Raw genomic sequence first — 16,227 nt, 5'->3', positions numbered from 1 at the left:
TACAGAAAAATTGATCACAGGGAAGCCATTAGAGCTGCAGAGGGCTAGTTTAATGTTGCTCTGTCATTTGATTAATAGAAAATGATTTAGTCTTTGGCAATTGCCTGCAAAATTCTTTCAAAAAACTAGAAAAGTGCTTGTTTGTTGTGTTTACCATTGACCAACCAGGTACAAACATCCATGGCATATGTTTTATATTATCCATGTGACAATGTTTTGGTTTTTCAAGGAACAGAAATTTCAATTTCATTGTAGATATTTGCAATCCAGTTTAAGCAAATACATCAAACTCATGAAACCAGAACTTTTAAAGGTGTTTATAAGATGATGGCCTTCTGAAGCACCTTTCAGAAACTTAAGAAAAAAATACTAGACAAACGGCATTGGCATTGGAGTCACACTCATGGACAGAGATAAGAAAGGTTATATACTATGAAAACCTCCCAGATAATTAGCTGAGACTTCACTACTTTATCTTTCAAAAAGCATATAAAGAACCCAAGTAAAAGCAAAGTTATTAAGGGAAAATCTTGAGCATACCCTAATTGTATTTAAGAAGTGAATCATTTGCAAACTTTGGAATTGGGTTATTAGTAACAAACCACATTGAACACAAGTGAAAAACTGATTATGTCATAACACCATAGAGAAGAAGTGCTACTCTCAGGAAACAGATGAACAATTACTGATCTATCTAGTATATACCACTAACCAAGCAAGGGACATTTCCTATTTTACGACATGGAAGCTAAAACTCTTATAACTAGAACATATTAGTCTCATTCCAAAGATTGGAAAACCAGACCTCTTGGAAGAGAATGGATACAGATTCAGGTCTCTCTGACTTCAAAGCCCACATCTTTACACTCCCAGGTGGCATGAGAGGTAAAGCATTCCAAATAATCCACACAATTGGCCATTCATTCCAAGAGTTCATTCCTGATAGAATGTTTCTCATTTTATGTCCATGGAACACCTCTGCTTTGGTAGATGAGGAATGCATATGTCCCAGTATCAGAGACAGAATCACTACCATATAGTCAGTAAAAGTCAGTTCTTCTGTCTCTAAGCCTGGACCTTCATCAATGGATTCATAGTGTTAAAAGGCGTACTTTCTATCTAAACATGCAAACAAACAGAAAAGGCACAGCAATTGATGAAACCTTCTGAAGCCGTCATTGCCAGTGACATCAAAGGAGTGAATTTATATTTTTGCAGTATTGATTGCATGATGCTCTTAATGTTAGCACTTTGTTTTAAAGAAGAGAGGTAAAAGAAATGAGTCGCAAGACTATACTAGATATTAAAGCTATGGTATCTTGTGAGAATTTTTATATTATCTCTTTTATAGCTGAGGAAAAGATTAGAAAAGGCACTTTGGGATAAGTCAGTAGAAAATAGTTACAAAAACTGTAATCATTGCCATCAGTCCTTCAGAAATAAATGTACTGACAAGCCCTCACTAAGTTTTTACTAAGTGCAAAATTCTCAGGCTTTTAATTATAATTGGAGTTATATTGTCAAGAAATGCACTAGGGCTTGGTCAATCCAATTGGCATGTTCATCTTATAAATTCATATGGATTGCTGTAGGTTTGGCCATGTCAATTGGCCTTGATTATAGGACAGCTTAATGAATGGACTGGCCACATTGTGCCACCTATGGATCTGCCCACAGCCCAGTGCATAATTAATATGACCTGAGAAAAATCACATGGGACCCTGAGTAGTTTTTCTTTAGCCATCTATTACATAGGCATTTATTCAACATATGTGAAATATATGCCTCCTCCTACATCCCAAGTACCATGCTAGAGGTTGGTAAAACAGAGTTGAACAGGCATATGTCCTCAGCAAATTTAAAGAAACACAGAGCACAAATGACTATAATTCAATGGGATAAATTCAGAGTAAAATATGAGGTGAGCCCCATGGGAGCATAGGAGGAAACATTTCTCTCTCCACTATGTCCCAGTTGAGATATAAGTGACTGGGTGAAGGATATCCCAGGGGCTTTGTGGAGGCAAGTAGATGTATCATAATGTTAGACACCCTGTGATTCTTCCAGTGGCACATAAAACATTAAATAGCAGTTGAGTCAAAACTCCAAAAGAAATCATTTCCATTTCTATCAATGTTATAATGAGTTAAATAGCATGCTCATTCAGCCTCACATATTCAAAGCAGATACCAAAAACATCTCGCTGGGTAGTTTTATCTTTGTCCTTGCTCTCCAGCTGAATTATTTTTAATTTCTCCAGTTTCTTAAATCTCAAAAATAACCACGTGGACTCAGATCTCTGAGAAGCAGTACGTTGTCACGGGGAAAAACTAAATTAAAAATCAAGAGACCAGGATTCTAACTGGGCTCAGCCACTTATTAGCTGCATGCTTTTGAAGAAGTAGACTCCCAACCTGGGACTCTAGTTTTCTTACATATGAAATTTTTCAGCTAGACGAGATCCATTACTTTAGAAGACTGATTCTAAATATGTCTTCTCTTACTTCCTACTACCTTTCTCCCAGAAAACATTAATTTCAGGGAATTAATAGCACAGTTTGGATTTAGAGTAAACACCTTTTGGCATGATCATCCAAGTAGTAATGATTTTCCCTTTTCAGGGTTCTTACCAGCTCTATCTATACTAAGTGATGTATCTTTCTCACTGTCTAGCCACAATTGATCGGGCTAAGATAGCAAATGACCAAATTAAGCCAATCATCAGCTTTTACCTGGAAATTCTAGCTTGGACTATCTCTGAACAAAGGAGGTTTCAAACTTCAGGTGTGGTGGGCAGTCATGATTTCTGCCGCATACAATGAGAAGAAAGAGGTGGTGTATGGCAAGATGAGCATGTAGCAAACACTACTGTGAGAAGTAGAGAGGAACTTCTTAGCTTTGTGACATTTTTTGTCCTTTTTCAGGCTCTGCTGCATTCTGCCATGAATTCTAAGAGAGTAGCCGATATCCTTCATAATCTGTTACTAACATTTTGTTTAAAAGTTCTTGAGTTGGTTGTGTTGCTTACATTCAAAGAGTCCTAACACAAGATTAAAAAGTGAAGGACTACTAGGAATGAACACCTCTGTGTTGATACACATAAAAAATTTGCAGCCTGAGTTTGTCTGAGATGCTCATTGATTGACGGGCAAATTAAACACTAGATAAAGGAGCCCTCCATCTATTTATATATAGTAAAGTAAACATATTCAACAGCAGTGATTAATAAATGAATACTGGACATGCAGCATGCCATTATTAATTCATAAGTGTGTCACAAAGACACTTCCAAATGATCAGAATTTGAATGAATTTGGTTACTCTGTGTAGAATTAATATGATATTTCAAATGACACTGAAAACATTTTAGCTCTTTCTATGCTAATTATCCAGGATTTATTTTCCCTTTTCATCTTGATGGGTCATACAGTAACCATGAGCTAATTAATATTCATTTTGACCTTTGATTATCTTTTTAAAGCTCCAAGCCAACCACCAGCTAACATTGCCTGGAAGCTGACAAACTCTAAATTATGCCTAAACTGGGAGCATGTAAAAACCATGGAAAATGAGTCTGAAGTGCTGGGCTACAAGGTGAGTATTCTGTTTTTCCTTTAATGATATCAATTAACTTACTAAGGAACCAGAAATGTCAGAAGCAAATAAGAAACAAGTTTTATGCATATGGAAATACAGGAATCTTTTTCCAATGTTTTGAAAATACTTAGCATTTCGGCTTTTAAATTCTTTATGGAAAATTTTATATTGTGAGGTCAGTAATGTGTCATGGAGCATTAAGAAATAAAACTTCATAGTATGCAACATTTTTTCTTCAAGTGACTCCTCTTGCCATCAAAACATGATGGTGTATGTAGATAGCAAATGTGAGATAAGAATGAGGTCAAAACATATATTCAGATAGAATTTCTAGAACTCAGGCTACAGGAGGCTATCATCTTTTAGCAACATAAAAGGAATCCAATAAGAGTACTGTCAAATACCCAGAGCACACCATTTCCATCAGTGGTAATAAACATCATCTCCTAGCAAATGCATATAGTATTCAGACATTTGAAATGGGTCTAAACTAACCAGTAACTTTTCTCAGCAAGCTCCAAAGATAATTAAGATAATAATTAAGGCCTTAAGCTACTTAATTAATAGAGATAAATCTATTCCCATTTGAAAAGCATTGGCCAAAAAGGAAATCTTTTTCTTAACAACTAAATTTAAACAAAAGGCATAGACCAGGTATTTCCATCCGAGGAGTACAGCATGTACAATGCTTGCAGTATTATAGTGTTCCATAGGAGTTTCTGAACCTTAGATAAGCAACATGTCCATTGAACTTGATTCACCATTTTATTCAGATTCTGTACCGGCAAAACAGACAGAGTAAAACTCATATTTTGGAAACAAACAACACATCTGCTGAGCTTCTGGTTCCATTTGAAGAGGACTACTTGATTGAAATAAGAACAGTTAGTGATGGTGGGGATGGAAGCAGCAGTGAGGAAATTAGGATTCCAAAAATGTCAAGTAAGTTGAATCACCATTGCTGTTGTAGATTTTGAATCCAGACAGCTGCCAGCATGAAATCTGGGCTCTATGAATCTTTCCAATTCTTGTTTAAAGGCTGGGTAAAAAAATAAAAAGTCTATGCTTCCATTTTTCAATTGTGAACAAGAGGTGATGAGTCAATTTTTGTTAATCCTTCAAATTTACAACAGGCTTATATATTACAAACAGTTTTATGTTTCTTCATTTGAACATCAAAAACAAAAACAAAAAAAAGCAAACCTTCACAACTGTGTGTCATTGGTATATCCTTAATTTTATTGGCACGAAACCCAGTAATTTTTTCATGGGTAACTTGCAGGCTTCGGAGAGCAGGGATAGCAAATGTGAAGCACTTGTACATACACCTCTCTTCCCATTTTCTTTTTTTTTTATAAATTTATTTATTTATTTATTGGCTGCATCGGGTCTCTGTTGCTGCACACGGGCTTTTGCTAGTTGCAACGAGTGGGGTCTGCTCTCCACTGTGCTGCACTGGCTTCTCAGTGCAGTGGCTTCTCTTGCTGCGGGGCACAGGCTCTAGGCATGTGGGCTTCAGTAGTTGCAGCACATGGGATCAACAGTTGTGGCTCACAGGCTCTAGAGCACAGGTTCAACAGTTGTGGTGCACAGGCTTAATTGTTCCGCGGCATGTGAGATCTTCCTGGAGCAGGGCTAGAACCCATGTCCCCTGCGTTGGCAGGGGGATTCTTAATCATTGCGCCACCTAGGCAGTCCCTCTTCCCATTTTCATGGCAGACATCACTAATGGATTATGACATTCATACTGAGTTGAGTCAGCACTTTCAAATCCTATCAATATGATGCCCTAAGCAGGTAACACCGATTAGTCATATTTAGCATGTAATAATAATTTATTATCTCTGTTTTAGAAGAATCACTCACTTATCTACCTGAAGCTGTGACTAAGCATAAGTCATCAGCCACCATGTTAGCCAATCCTACTCTGCCCTTTAGTCAGACTTGGCCAATTTTAGGCACTTTTCGTTCTTATTTTTATATATAAAACAGATATCCTAAGACCGAGGATTAGACACTTCCTAAAATTAAGTACAATGTAAGTGAAACAAGTGTACTAAGATGTGTTATTAAAAGACATGCATTTTGGTTCATGAAGAATTAATCTAACAAACAATTTTACTTTTTCTCAAGATATTTTGTTTCATCTTTATATTTTGCAGGTTTGAGTTCCAGAGGAATTTCAGTCCTCGGATCTAGCGTCCATTTTCTGTCAGTTGTCATCATGATTTTTTACTGATTTGCTGTTCAGCAACTTATACAATACCATATAAATCCATAAATCTTTGAGTTTTTTTGAAAGCAAATCACTCTGTAAATAAGCTCCCCAGTCCCCGTTACAAGATACATTCTTAAAACAGACTTGTTGGGAAATAAAAAATGTATATTATTAAAATCTTGTAAATACCTATGGTACATTAATAAAACAATTTTAAACACTTTGGAATTTTAAAGTTCACATGTAATTACACACATTCAGAAGGTGCCAAATTAATGCATGGAGTTGTCACTGCTGTGGCTTTTAAGTGACTTATACGGAGAGTATAAATAATTCTCTCGATGATGATGATCAATATGAAAAAAATTGCAGTTTCCATAGCTAAAATGTCCAGTTTTTATATGCTCCAGGCAATTTAATTCAGTAAATTGAAATTTCATCCTAGTTGGAAATTAAATATAATCGTTTGTTTATCCTCAGGGTTCTTTAAAAATGTAAGCTATCGTAAAGCATGCTGTGTTTTTATCTCTGAATCAAGTTGGGGCAAGAAATATTTGTATCCAGTAATATATCCAAAACTTAATGTTCTCAACTCACTTTTCTATCAGGTTCAGTAATAAAAATGGCAGAAAAAGTGCTTTTCTGGCAAAGAAAAAGAAAAGAAGGGAAAAAGGAACCAACAAAAATATCTAATGGCTCTTGTATACAGTAAGCAATTTCTTATAGCAAAGTTTAATTTTAAAATCAATTTTGAATTCTCCCAAGAAAGAGGTTGCATGAACAATTCTCAGATAATTATTATAAATTGTTAGCAATGTGTGTGGCCTTATTTTTATATGATAAATAAATCTGGGAATGGAATTACTTAAATTTTTTGACATTTTGGTCAAAATATATATATATTTTTGCCAATCTTCTCTGCCACTATAAAAATAATTCTATACTGTCGAAGGTTTAGAAATATTTTTGTTGGTTGACTCTTCTCTAGGATGTACCTATTAAATTCAGTGATCTCACTTCCTGGGATTGCACAGGCTGGAGGCAGCAGTCTGGGAGGAGGGAAGGTTAATGAGAGGGCCCGTGCCCTTCTAAGTAATCGTCACATTTCCTTCACAAACAGCCTTGAGGGGTCTGTCCTGCTGTCAGCCTGCTCTAGCTCCCATCCAATCAGGTCTGATGTCCTGGAGAGCTGGGAGTGAAGAATGGTCATACTAGTTTTGCTTTCTTAACATGGTGCAACCGCTTAATTAGGTTGAAAATATCTGTACTCTCCTCAAAACTCTCAAATCACACAATCCTCAAAATTGGATTCTGTTATTTTAATTTCTAAGATATTTTAGAGCTGTTTAAAATACCTGGCATAATCAAGAGCAGATGGACAACAAGTTTCTGTAGTTCAAAACTTGCTCCTTGCTGAAGAGTGGTCAAGCACACAGCAGAAATTAATGAGCCTTATTATCCCTGCCAGTTAAGATCTGACTGTGCTTTGATGGAGCAAAACAAACAAGCAACAGAAAACACTATTTGGCACACTCACATCAACAGCTGCCTGAACAACACACATTTGTACTGATCAGATATACTAGTGACAGCACATGGTATTAATGGTTTTCGCAACTTGGTAAGAAACAAGATTTGTGTCTTGGTTTCCAAAGTGAAGACTGAGCATAAACTATACTATGAGATTTTTATTTTTGCTGATTAAGTTAATTACATACATAGTCATTTGAGTTTGAATCCAAAAGCTAAGTCAGTTCTTGTCAACAACACATGTTTGGAGGTGTGTTTTAATTCATAATCACTGGAATCACTGGAGTATTAAATGTCTGTATTATTCACTATCTAATATATTATTTCTATTTTCACCCATCCACACTAAATTTCTTAGAATATATTTCACATTAATGTTAAACACTGTGAGATTTGACTCTCAATTGATTTGAATCTCTACTCTTAGTGAGGCCTTCGGCACATCTTTTAACACTTCCATATCACTATTATGAAGGTTAAAAGACACAATGTACACAAGTATTGAACATGCTGCATGCAACACTGTAACTTGTTAACAAACAGAGCTGCTGTCATCTGCTGCTATGAACTAAAACCCAAATGAAAGTTACCATACTTAAGTGTTCAATAGACTATGAAAACAGATTCAGCTTATATTTATGCCAAAATCCAAAGCAGCTTCAAGAAAAATACGCAGTCCATCTACTCAACACTAAATAGCACTAAAGAATGGAACCAATGGTGGTTCTGTCAATCCATTTCAGGAAAATATTCTTTGTGATATATACACTCCTTCAACATTTAGGAAGGATTTCCAGTAAATCCCTTTATTGACTAAGTATCCTGCTATTATACTTATTATACTGTTATGAACACGATAACTCATTTCCATACTTCTTACAGGAAAAAGAAAAAAAATGTGATTGCACCTGAAAATAGCCAGAGAATGAAAGTGAATAAGGGTTAGGACACTTGACACAGAGGAAATATAACACTATAAAGCTATGGGCTGCCTGGATAATGTTAACTTAAAATTCAGTTCCATTTTCTCTCTTCTCTTACGGTTCACATTATAATCCTTCCAGGTCAGTGTCCCTTTTCTAACTGTAAACCAGAATGTGGCTTATAGGAGGGCACGCCTGCTCTCTATAACAGCAAATGCAAACAGCGAGAGATGATCTGGAATAAATGTAGATTCCAAATGCAATAACATAATCATGACCTGCCTTAAGTAAATCTATTATTTTTAAGCCTCTATATGTTATCAGTTTGTACTCTATCTTTGGATGTCAAGTTTTATACACTTACTATATGCCATGATTATTACCTTATTGGCTACAGAACTACATATTTAATTCAAAAACATGTTTAATTTATTTTCTGTTCTAGAATTCAAGAATTCAGTTCAACATCTCTGTTGAATACAGCACTTGAATTAGTCAATTCTCCTGGGAAACAGAACCAACAGAATGTGTGTATGTGTACATGTGTGCATGTATGTGTATATATATAGAGAGAGACTGAGAGACAGAGAAAGACAGAGACAGAGAGAAAGAGAGAGAGACACAGAGAAAAACAGAGAGAGAGAGACACAGAGAAAAACAGAGAGAGAGAGACACAGAGACAGAGACAGACAGTGATATATCATAAGGAATTGGCATGTAATTATGGAGGCTAAGAATTCCACACCAAGGACAGCCAATGGTATAGTTCCAGTTTGAATCTGGAAACCAGGAGATCCAATAGTGTAATTTGGAAAAAGAAAAAAATTTTCATTCTGAATCTGAATGCAAAGGCAGGAGAAAACCAATATCCCAACTGGAAGATTCTTAGGCCAAGAGAAAGAATTCTTTCCTACTAAGCCTTTTATTTATTCAGGCTTTTAATGAATTGGATGAGACACAGTCTACTGATTCAAATGCAGAAACATCCTCACAGACACACTCGGAAAGTTTGCGCAGTCAAGTTGGCACATAAAATTAACCATCACAGCACTATTTTTAGTTATTTTAAATAATTCAGTTGTAATCCCCAAAACTTTTGAAATGAAGTTATAGAGACACTCACCTCAGTTTATTCATGTGTAAAATGAGATGTTGGTATTACATGATCTCCAAGTTCCTCTAAAATCCTATAATTTTATATGAAGCTGCACAGTGGCATTATTTTTAGTACAAAACGGATTTTAATAACCTTTCATAACCCACACAACACTCTGCAAAGTCTTTTCCCTATATTCCATTAGCCTAAATAATTGTGTTAAGCTTTCTTGATAGGACTCTACTAAAACAATAGGTAAATTGAGTATGTTTGGCAAACAGCAAAGAACCCCTAGAAGTTCAGGGCCATCTTGACCTAATCAAGCTTACATGCTTTTTGCACAACAAAGGAAACCATAAACAAAATAAAAAGACAAGCTAGAGAATGGGAAAAAATATTTGCAAACAATGCAACCGACAAGGGCTTAATTTCCAAAATATACAAACAGCTCATTTACCTCAACAACAACAACTAAACAAACAACTCAATCGAAAAATGGGCAGAAGACCTAAATAGATATTTTTCCAAAGAAGAAAAACAGATGGCCAGCAAGCACATGAAAAGATCCTTAACATTACTCATTATTAGAGAAATGCAAATCAAAACTACAGTGAGGCACCACCTCACACCGGTCAGAATGGCCATCATTATAAAGCCTACAAAAACAAATGCTAGAGAGGCTGTGGAGAAAAGGGATCCCTCATACACTGTTGGTGGGAAGGTAAGTTGGTGCAGCCCCTGTGGAAAACAGTATGGAGGTTCCTCAGAAAATTAAAACTAGAATTACCATATGATCCAGGAATCTCACTCCTGGGCATATATTCAAACAAAACCATAACTCAAAAAGATACATGCACCCCAATGTTCACAGCAGCAATGTTCACAGTAGCCAAGACATGGAAATAACCTAAATGGCAACAGGTGAATGGATAAATATACAATGGAATATTACTCACCCGTAAGAAAGAATGAAATAATGCCATTTGTAGCAACAAGGATGCAACTAGAGATTATCATACTAAGTGAAGTTAAGGCAGAAAGAGAAAGACAAATGCCATATGATATCACTTACATGTGGAATCTAAAATATGACACAAATCAACCTATTTATGAAACAGAAACAGAATCATGGACATAAAGAACAGACTGGTGGTTGCCAAGGGGGAGGGGGTTGAGGGAGGGATGGAGTGGAAGGTTGGGGTTAGCAGATGTAAGCTTTTATATATAGAATGGATAAACAAAAAGGTCCTACTGTATAGCACAGAGAACTACATTCAATATGATAAACCATAATGGAAAAGAAAATTTTTACAAGGAATGTATATATATGTATAACTGAATCACTTTGCTGTACAGCAGAAATTAACACAACATTGTAAATCAACTATACTTCAATATTTTTTTTAAAGACAATAAACATTAAAAGAAAAAGAAGTTCTGGCCCATCTTCACATTTCACTGAGAATTGCTGGAGTATTTCAATAGTTCCCAAGTGCAAGGCTGTGATGAAGTTTTCACTGTTCAGTGAAAAAATGAGAAAAATTCAGATAGTGTAGTGAGATTTTAATAATGAATAATTTATGAAATATTTGGGATATTATGACTTTTTTTGGCTTTCTGTGGTGAAATGTTCACTCTCTGATGAAATGAAGTTGAGTATGAATACTAGTTTGCTTTATGTGTTCAGTTTTAAAATATCTTACTTGGCAAAAGACTAGGTTACTTTTTATAAATCAATTCAATTAGTATTATTTAAGACTATTAACTTCTCAGAAAATCAAAAGTCTGAAAATCACTGGTGTTCATTATATCTTTTTAAAATACTTCTATTTCTTTTATCTCATTACCATCAAATTAATAAGTTTGACTTGGTCCATTGACTCAAGTTTGTATGTCCAGATTTTTGTTTTTAATTTAATTTTTCTTTTTTAATTGGGGTATAGTTGTTTTACAATGTTGTGTTAGTTTCTACTGAACGGTGGAGTTACTTGTGCTATATAGCAAGTTCTTATTAGTTATCTGTTTTATATATTTTAGTATATATATATATGTCAATCCCAATCTCCCCATTCATCCCAGTCCCTCTGCCTCCCCACTTTCTGTGTGCCTAGATCTTTATCTGTATTCCTTGAACACCAACGTTCTGAGTTCTAGGTAATTATTATTTATGTACATAAATGCAATTACAGGTCTAGGAAATCTGGCCTACTTTTTAAAACAAGTTATTAAAATAATTAACTACAAAAAAGAATATCAAAATCTTGTATTGTTTTATTATTTTAAAATTTGGAGACTATTTGCGTTCTACTTTTCCATACTAAAATTTCTCTTCTATTATGAAATTATAAATAGTAGCTGTCAGACTTTCTTCCATGCCTTGACATAGCAAAATAATTTTTACAAAAAGGCAAATTTATCTCCCTCATTATTTTTAATAGTTCTGTACTTCATAGCTCTTGGTACAGTCCTGGACAGAGAGAATGATGCTTGAAACACGTATTTTGCTTTCTGGATTGATTACACAGCCAGCTGTCAGGGCAATTTGTTATTCCTTAGTTTCCTCAGGAAAATAAGTATTTTTCTTTTACAAGCCTGACTAGAATAATAAGCTACACTGAACTCCAGATTTTGGTGGGTAAATAATATATTCTTGAAAGAAATAAAAATGAAGTAAAAATATTGGAGTACAGTAGTTTTTGAGAACATATCAGAAATGCCAACTTATTTTCCTGTTTTTGAAAACATATACTTTATAGTCTGGTAAAGAATATCTGAGAAGATACTTATCTTGTCCAAGGTGAACTTAGGAGAGAAGCAAACATGGCAACTCTTTAGATAAAGGTAGTTAAGTTGCAGCTCAATATGAGAGAAAAGAAATCCTGATGTAATAAAATGTTTTGCTCCCCATCCCCATCAAAGACTAGGAAGTATGCTAGGCTGAAATCTTTGAAAGTTTATCATGTTACTCCTGGAACTGAATGCTGTATTGTGTAGGTACCTGTTCTTGCACAGCGATTAATTAATGTTCATAAATGACTTTGAAGATGAACAGCACTCCATAAGTTCTAATAATTTTTTTAGGATATTTTTTCCCCAGATGTATATTGACTTTTTGCAGCGGCACTTTGAGAAAGCATGAATTAGTGATCGAGGCTAGGTCCATGCTTGGGGGAAAACAGTAAATGGGAAGTATGAAAGGTAAAAATTTTGAGACACCAAAAATTTAGGTGAATTCATAATAGCCTGCATCAACTGAATAATTTTAATTCAAACATGAGGTAATCTACATCTATTTATGATTGAGTTATCAGCTGGTGAAGTAAATGTCCTAACTAGAGAATTTGTTTCTGATATTTGCTCATAACAAACTCAAGTATTCACAAGGGCTTCAGATAGTAACAATAACGGGGTGTAGGCAAATTTTACTACCTTTAAGTGCAGTAGTAGCTCCCAAACCAACTGTGAGCAGATAAATTTCAGCCTACTTTTGTTGACAGCAAAGAGTAATTGAATATATTACTGGCTTTCTAAATCAGATCAATTTCCTTATCTATTTAAAAGTGAAAATGTTGTCATCCTAAATTACTGTTATCTTTAGAGTTGCAAATTCATACAGAGCTATTTTCATCCTTTTACATTCTTAAGGGAGCACAGCCTTTAGAAGTTCCTAAAAAAGTCTCAAATAAAAGGACATCACTCAAGTTATTTTCAGCAATGTTTGGAATCATTTAATATTTCAAGCTACATGTTTGCAGAGTTATGAATTGTAACTAGTTAAAGACAATTTGAAGAACATACAATCTGTTGTCAATAGACAGACAGGAGAGAAATTAATATTCACTTCATATCTGTTGATAAGAACTGAAACAATGGATTTGTGTATCTGAACTTGCTATTCTTCACCAGAAAACTTCTAGTTTTTTTTATTATATCACATTGCCTTATGTTGGGTTATGTTATGTTGCTAAGTTATGTTTTATGTTACATTACAGTACAATCATCTTTCAGTACTAACAGGGGATTGGTTGGTTCTAGGATGCCTCTCAGATGCCAAAATCCACAAGTACTCAAGTTCCTTACAATTGGCCCTCCATATCTGAGGATGCAGAACCTGGAGATAGGGAGGGCTCACTGTAATATCATATTATATAATATTATAATTATATAATTATATTATATATTATATCATATCACATCATATATTATATCATATCATGCCATATTATATATTATATCATATTATTTCTTGCCTCATTCTTCTAGAAAATGAATCATGGAAGAGCTAGACATTACCTTGTTATTCCTCCTTGCATCCATTACACCAAGAGAAGTGTCTAAAATCCAGTAGTTACTAAAAAAATTGATTCTGAATGAATAAACAATCAAAAAATAAGCATATATTTTTGTGTATAAATTCTGTACATAAATTGTTCAACAGACTCTCATTACCACCTCTACAAAAGTGGTGAAGTTTACTTTAAGAATGTTATCTTTCAGTAAGGCTTCTGTGTTAAAGTGATATGATTTGGCAAGATGTATAACTGATATCGTTGTCTGCATATAAAATATTTTTATTTTGTAACAAATATTTTAAAATAAAATTTTAAGGGCAAAACTTTTTATAGAAAATACCATGGAACTGTACAAAAGCTTCTTCTCCTTCCACTATAAGATTTTTAATAGACAAAAGAATCAAAGGTTTGTCTGTATAAACATGATGCTTATAATTGTAGAGTCAAGCTCAGGAGTAACACCCATATATGAAGAAATCATATGGATCATTCCAAGGTCTAAGTTTTAACTATCTTCCCTGAGGCCAAATTAACTCATATCCATACACTTTACCATATGCTATAAGGAAATGTAATCATCTTGTCATGCTGCAATATTAAATCCATATATTCAGCCAGGAGAATATTTTTAGTTGACAGTTAATAACACAAAGTTATGACATTGTCTTCTAAAGTGCTACTTCCTTAGGCCACATGGTAAGATTCAGCCAGCTTTGTTTCCAAAACCTCTGAATACCTAATGATTTACTGAAATTTTCAGAAAAAAAAAATCCCTTGGCATTAAAGAGGTTTCAAACATTCAGCCCAAGGTCAAAGCCAGCCACAGACAGGTTAGATGTCATGAGTGTCTGTTTGTTCAAAGAATGCAATAGTTATCAGTGTTTAGAAATCAGAATACGTCATGTTAATCCAGCTTTCTATAGGTAACCCTGGTGCACCTGCCTGCATGGTGCCAGTTTAGTGAGCTGTGGAACAGGGCCATCCATTTGAGAAACACTGCCCTCCCCTTCACCAGAGTCCAGTCCTAGTTTCCAAAATCCATTTACTCACTGGTTCAACTTCTTTAGGCATTTGAGTTTGACTCCTGCTATATGTGACAAAATGTACTTAGAAAATATTTTATGATGGAAAGAGCTTTGGACTAGCAATCCCTAGTTGTATACCTTAAGCAAGATTCATATTTGTTCTGAACTTCAATTTCTACATCTGTCAAAGGAAAATAAAATATCTTCTCCATATACATAATGGGGTTGTTCTAAGGAATACACAAAATAAAGGCTGGAAAGGCACCTATAAATTTTGAAGAGTTAATTTTAAGTGGTACAGATTGGCTAAGACTCTTTATTGGACTTACTGTTTTAGATGAAGTGTAGGTAGTACCAGAAAGTGTCCATCATGGCTTTCATATTAGGTTGTGAGAATAGCCTCTTTCTGTTTTATTTATGTTTATGTTATTTTAATTATGTTAATTCCTAATTTTTACTCTATGTTTTTGAAAGCTTAGCAATAAATATCATTTTTATAGCATATTATCTTGTTCTTATTTAAATGAATACTTCATTTTAGTTCTCATGTGAACTATGAGCATTTAATGTAAGAAAAATGAACATCTACATAAAATGAAAAGAAAAAGTTACAATCATGCCATCAATTTAAAAAAATATATATATCTTCCTGTTCATATTGATGTTAGAAACATTGCTGCTACTCATTGACTAGATCTACATTTATAATCCATCAAATCACTCAGGAAACATTTATTGTTTATCACGTTCTACACATTGCACTTGGCTCTACCATAACACAGTGAAGAGGAGAAATGTGCTACCAAGGTAGGGATCAGGTATAAACCAATCAACTCCACCCCCCCACCCCCCCAACAAATAATAACAGTGATGATAATAATCATGATAATTACAAGTTGAGGTGAATGCTGAGAGGAAGTAAGGAAGGGGCTGTGACAGAGAATAAAACAAGGCCCAACAACTAAGAAAAAGTTTCATTTACAATGAAACCTGAAAAAGAAATCTGCAAATGCCTTAAGGAGGGAAAGAGCTCAGTGTGCTACAGTGGCTCAAGGAAGGCCACTGAGGATGGAGCCAGAAGTATGCAGTGGCATGAATTTGCAGAGATAAGCTGGAATCCCACTATCCTAGACTTTTCAGGTCATGAGAGAGAATCTGGCTTTAAGTTTCAAATAGTATGTAAGTTTTAAGAAGATTACTCGCTCTTGCGTGATAAATGGATTGTCAGGAGTCAAGAGTAGAACCAGAGGTTCTAATAGTAGCCCCTGTGATGGATAATAATGATTTAGACTGAGTTGGTAGATGGGGATGGACTTGTCAAGAACTATCAACTGGCAGACTATAACCAGGTAAGAGATTTGGGTTTTGTTGTTGTTATTGTTGTTTTTGTTATTTTATCAGATGGAGAAGACTAGAGAAGGAGCACACCTAGGAACATGGAGGTTAGGGAGAAATCAAGATTTCTTTCTTGGGCTGGATAATTTAGAGATACCTATGACGCATCTGGGTAGAAATGTCAATGGAACAATCATTGAAAGTAGGGTCA

At 34.8% G+C, this 16,227-nt stretch overlaps 1 protein-coding gene across 4 annotated transcripts in view; it reads left to right on the top strand.

Moving 5' to 3' along the window:
• CNTN6 (contactin 6) overlaps positions 1 to 6,035 on the top strand; it is a 281,470-nt gene extending 275,435 nt beyond the window's left edge. For 3 of the 4 annotated variants that reach the window (XM_057705741.1, XM_057705742.1, XM_057705740.1), the window contains 3 exons: positions 3,482 to 3,594; positions 4,371 to 4,539; positions 5,760 to 5,836. In XM_057705741.1, coding sequence (XP_057561724.1) covers positions 3,482 to 3,594; positions 4,371 to 4,539; positions 5,760 to 5,836 — 359 coding nt within the window. Of the gene's footprint in view, positions 1 to 3,481; positions 3,595 to 4,370; positions 4,540 to 5,759 lie in introns of all 4 variants that reach the window. The other variant, XM_057705739.1, reaches the window with a different exon arrangement.
• The last annotated feature ends 10,192 nt before the right edge of the window (positions 6,036 to 16,227 follow it).

The sequence above is a fragment of the Hippopotamus amphibius genome, chromosome 13 (assembly GCF_030028045.1).
Source record: "Hippopotamus amphibius kiboko isolate mHipAmp2 chromosome 13, mHipAmp2.hap2, whole genome shotgun sequence".
Lineage (NCBI taxonomy): Eukaryota > Metazoa > Chordata > Mammalia > Artiodactyla > Hippopotamidae > Hippopotamus > Hippopotamus amphibius.
The sequence above is the reverse complement of the archived record's forward strand: the minus strand, read 5'-3'. Positions and strand labels throughout refer to the sequence as shown.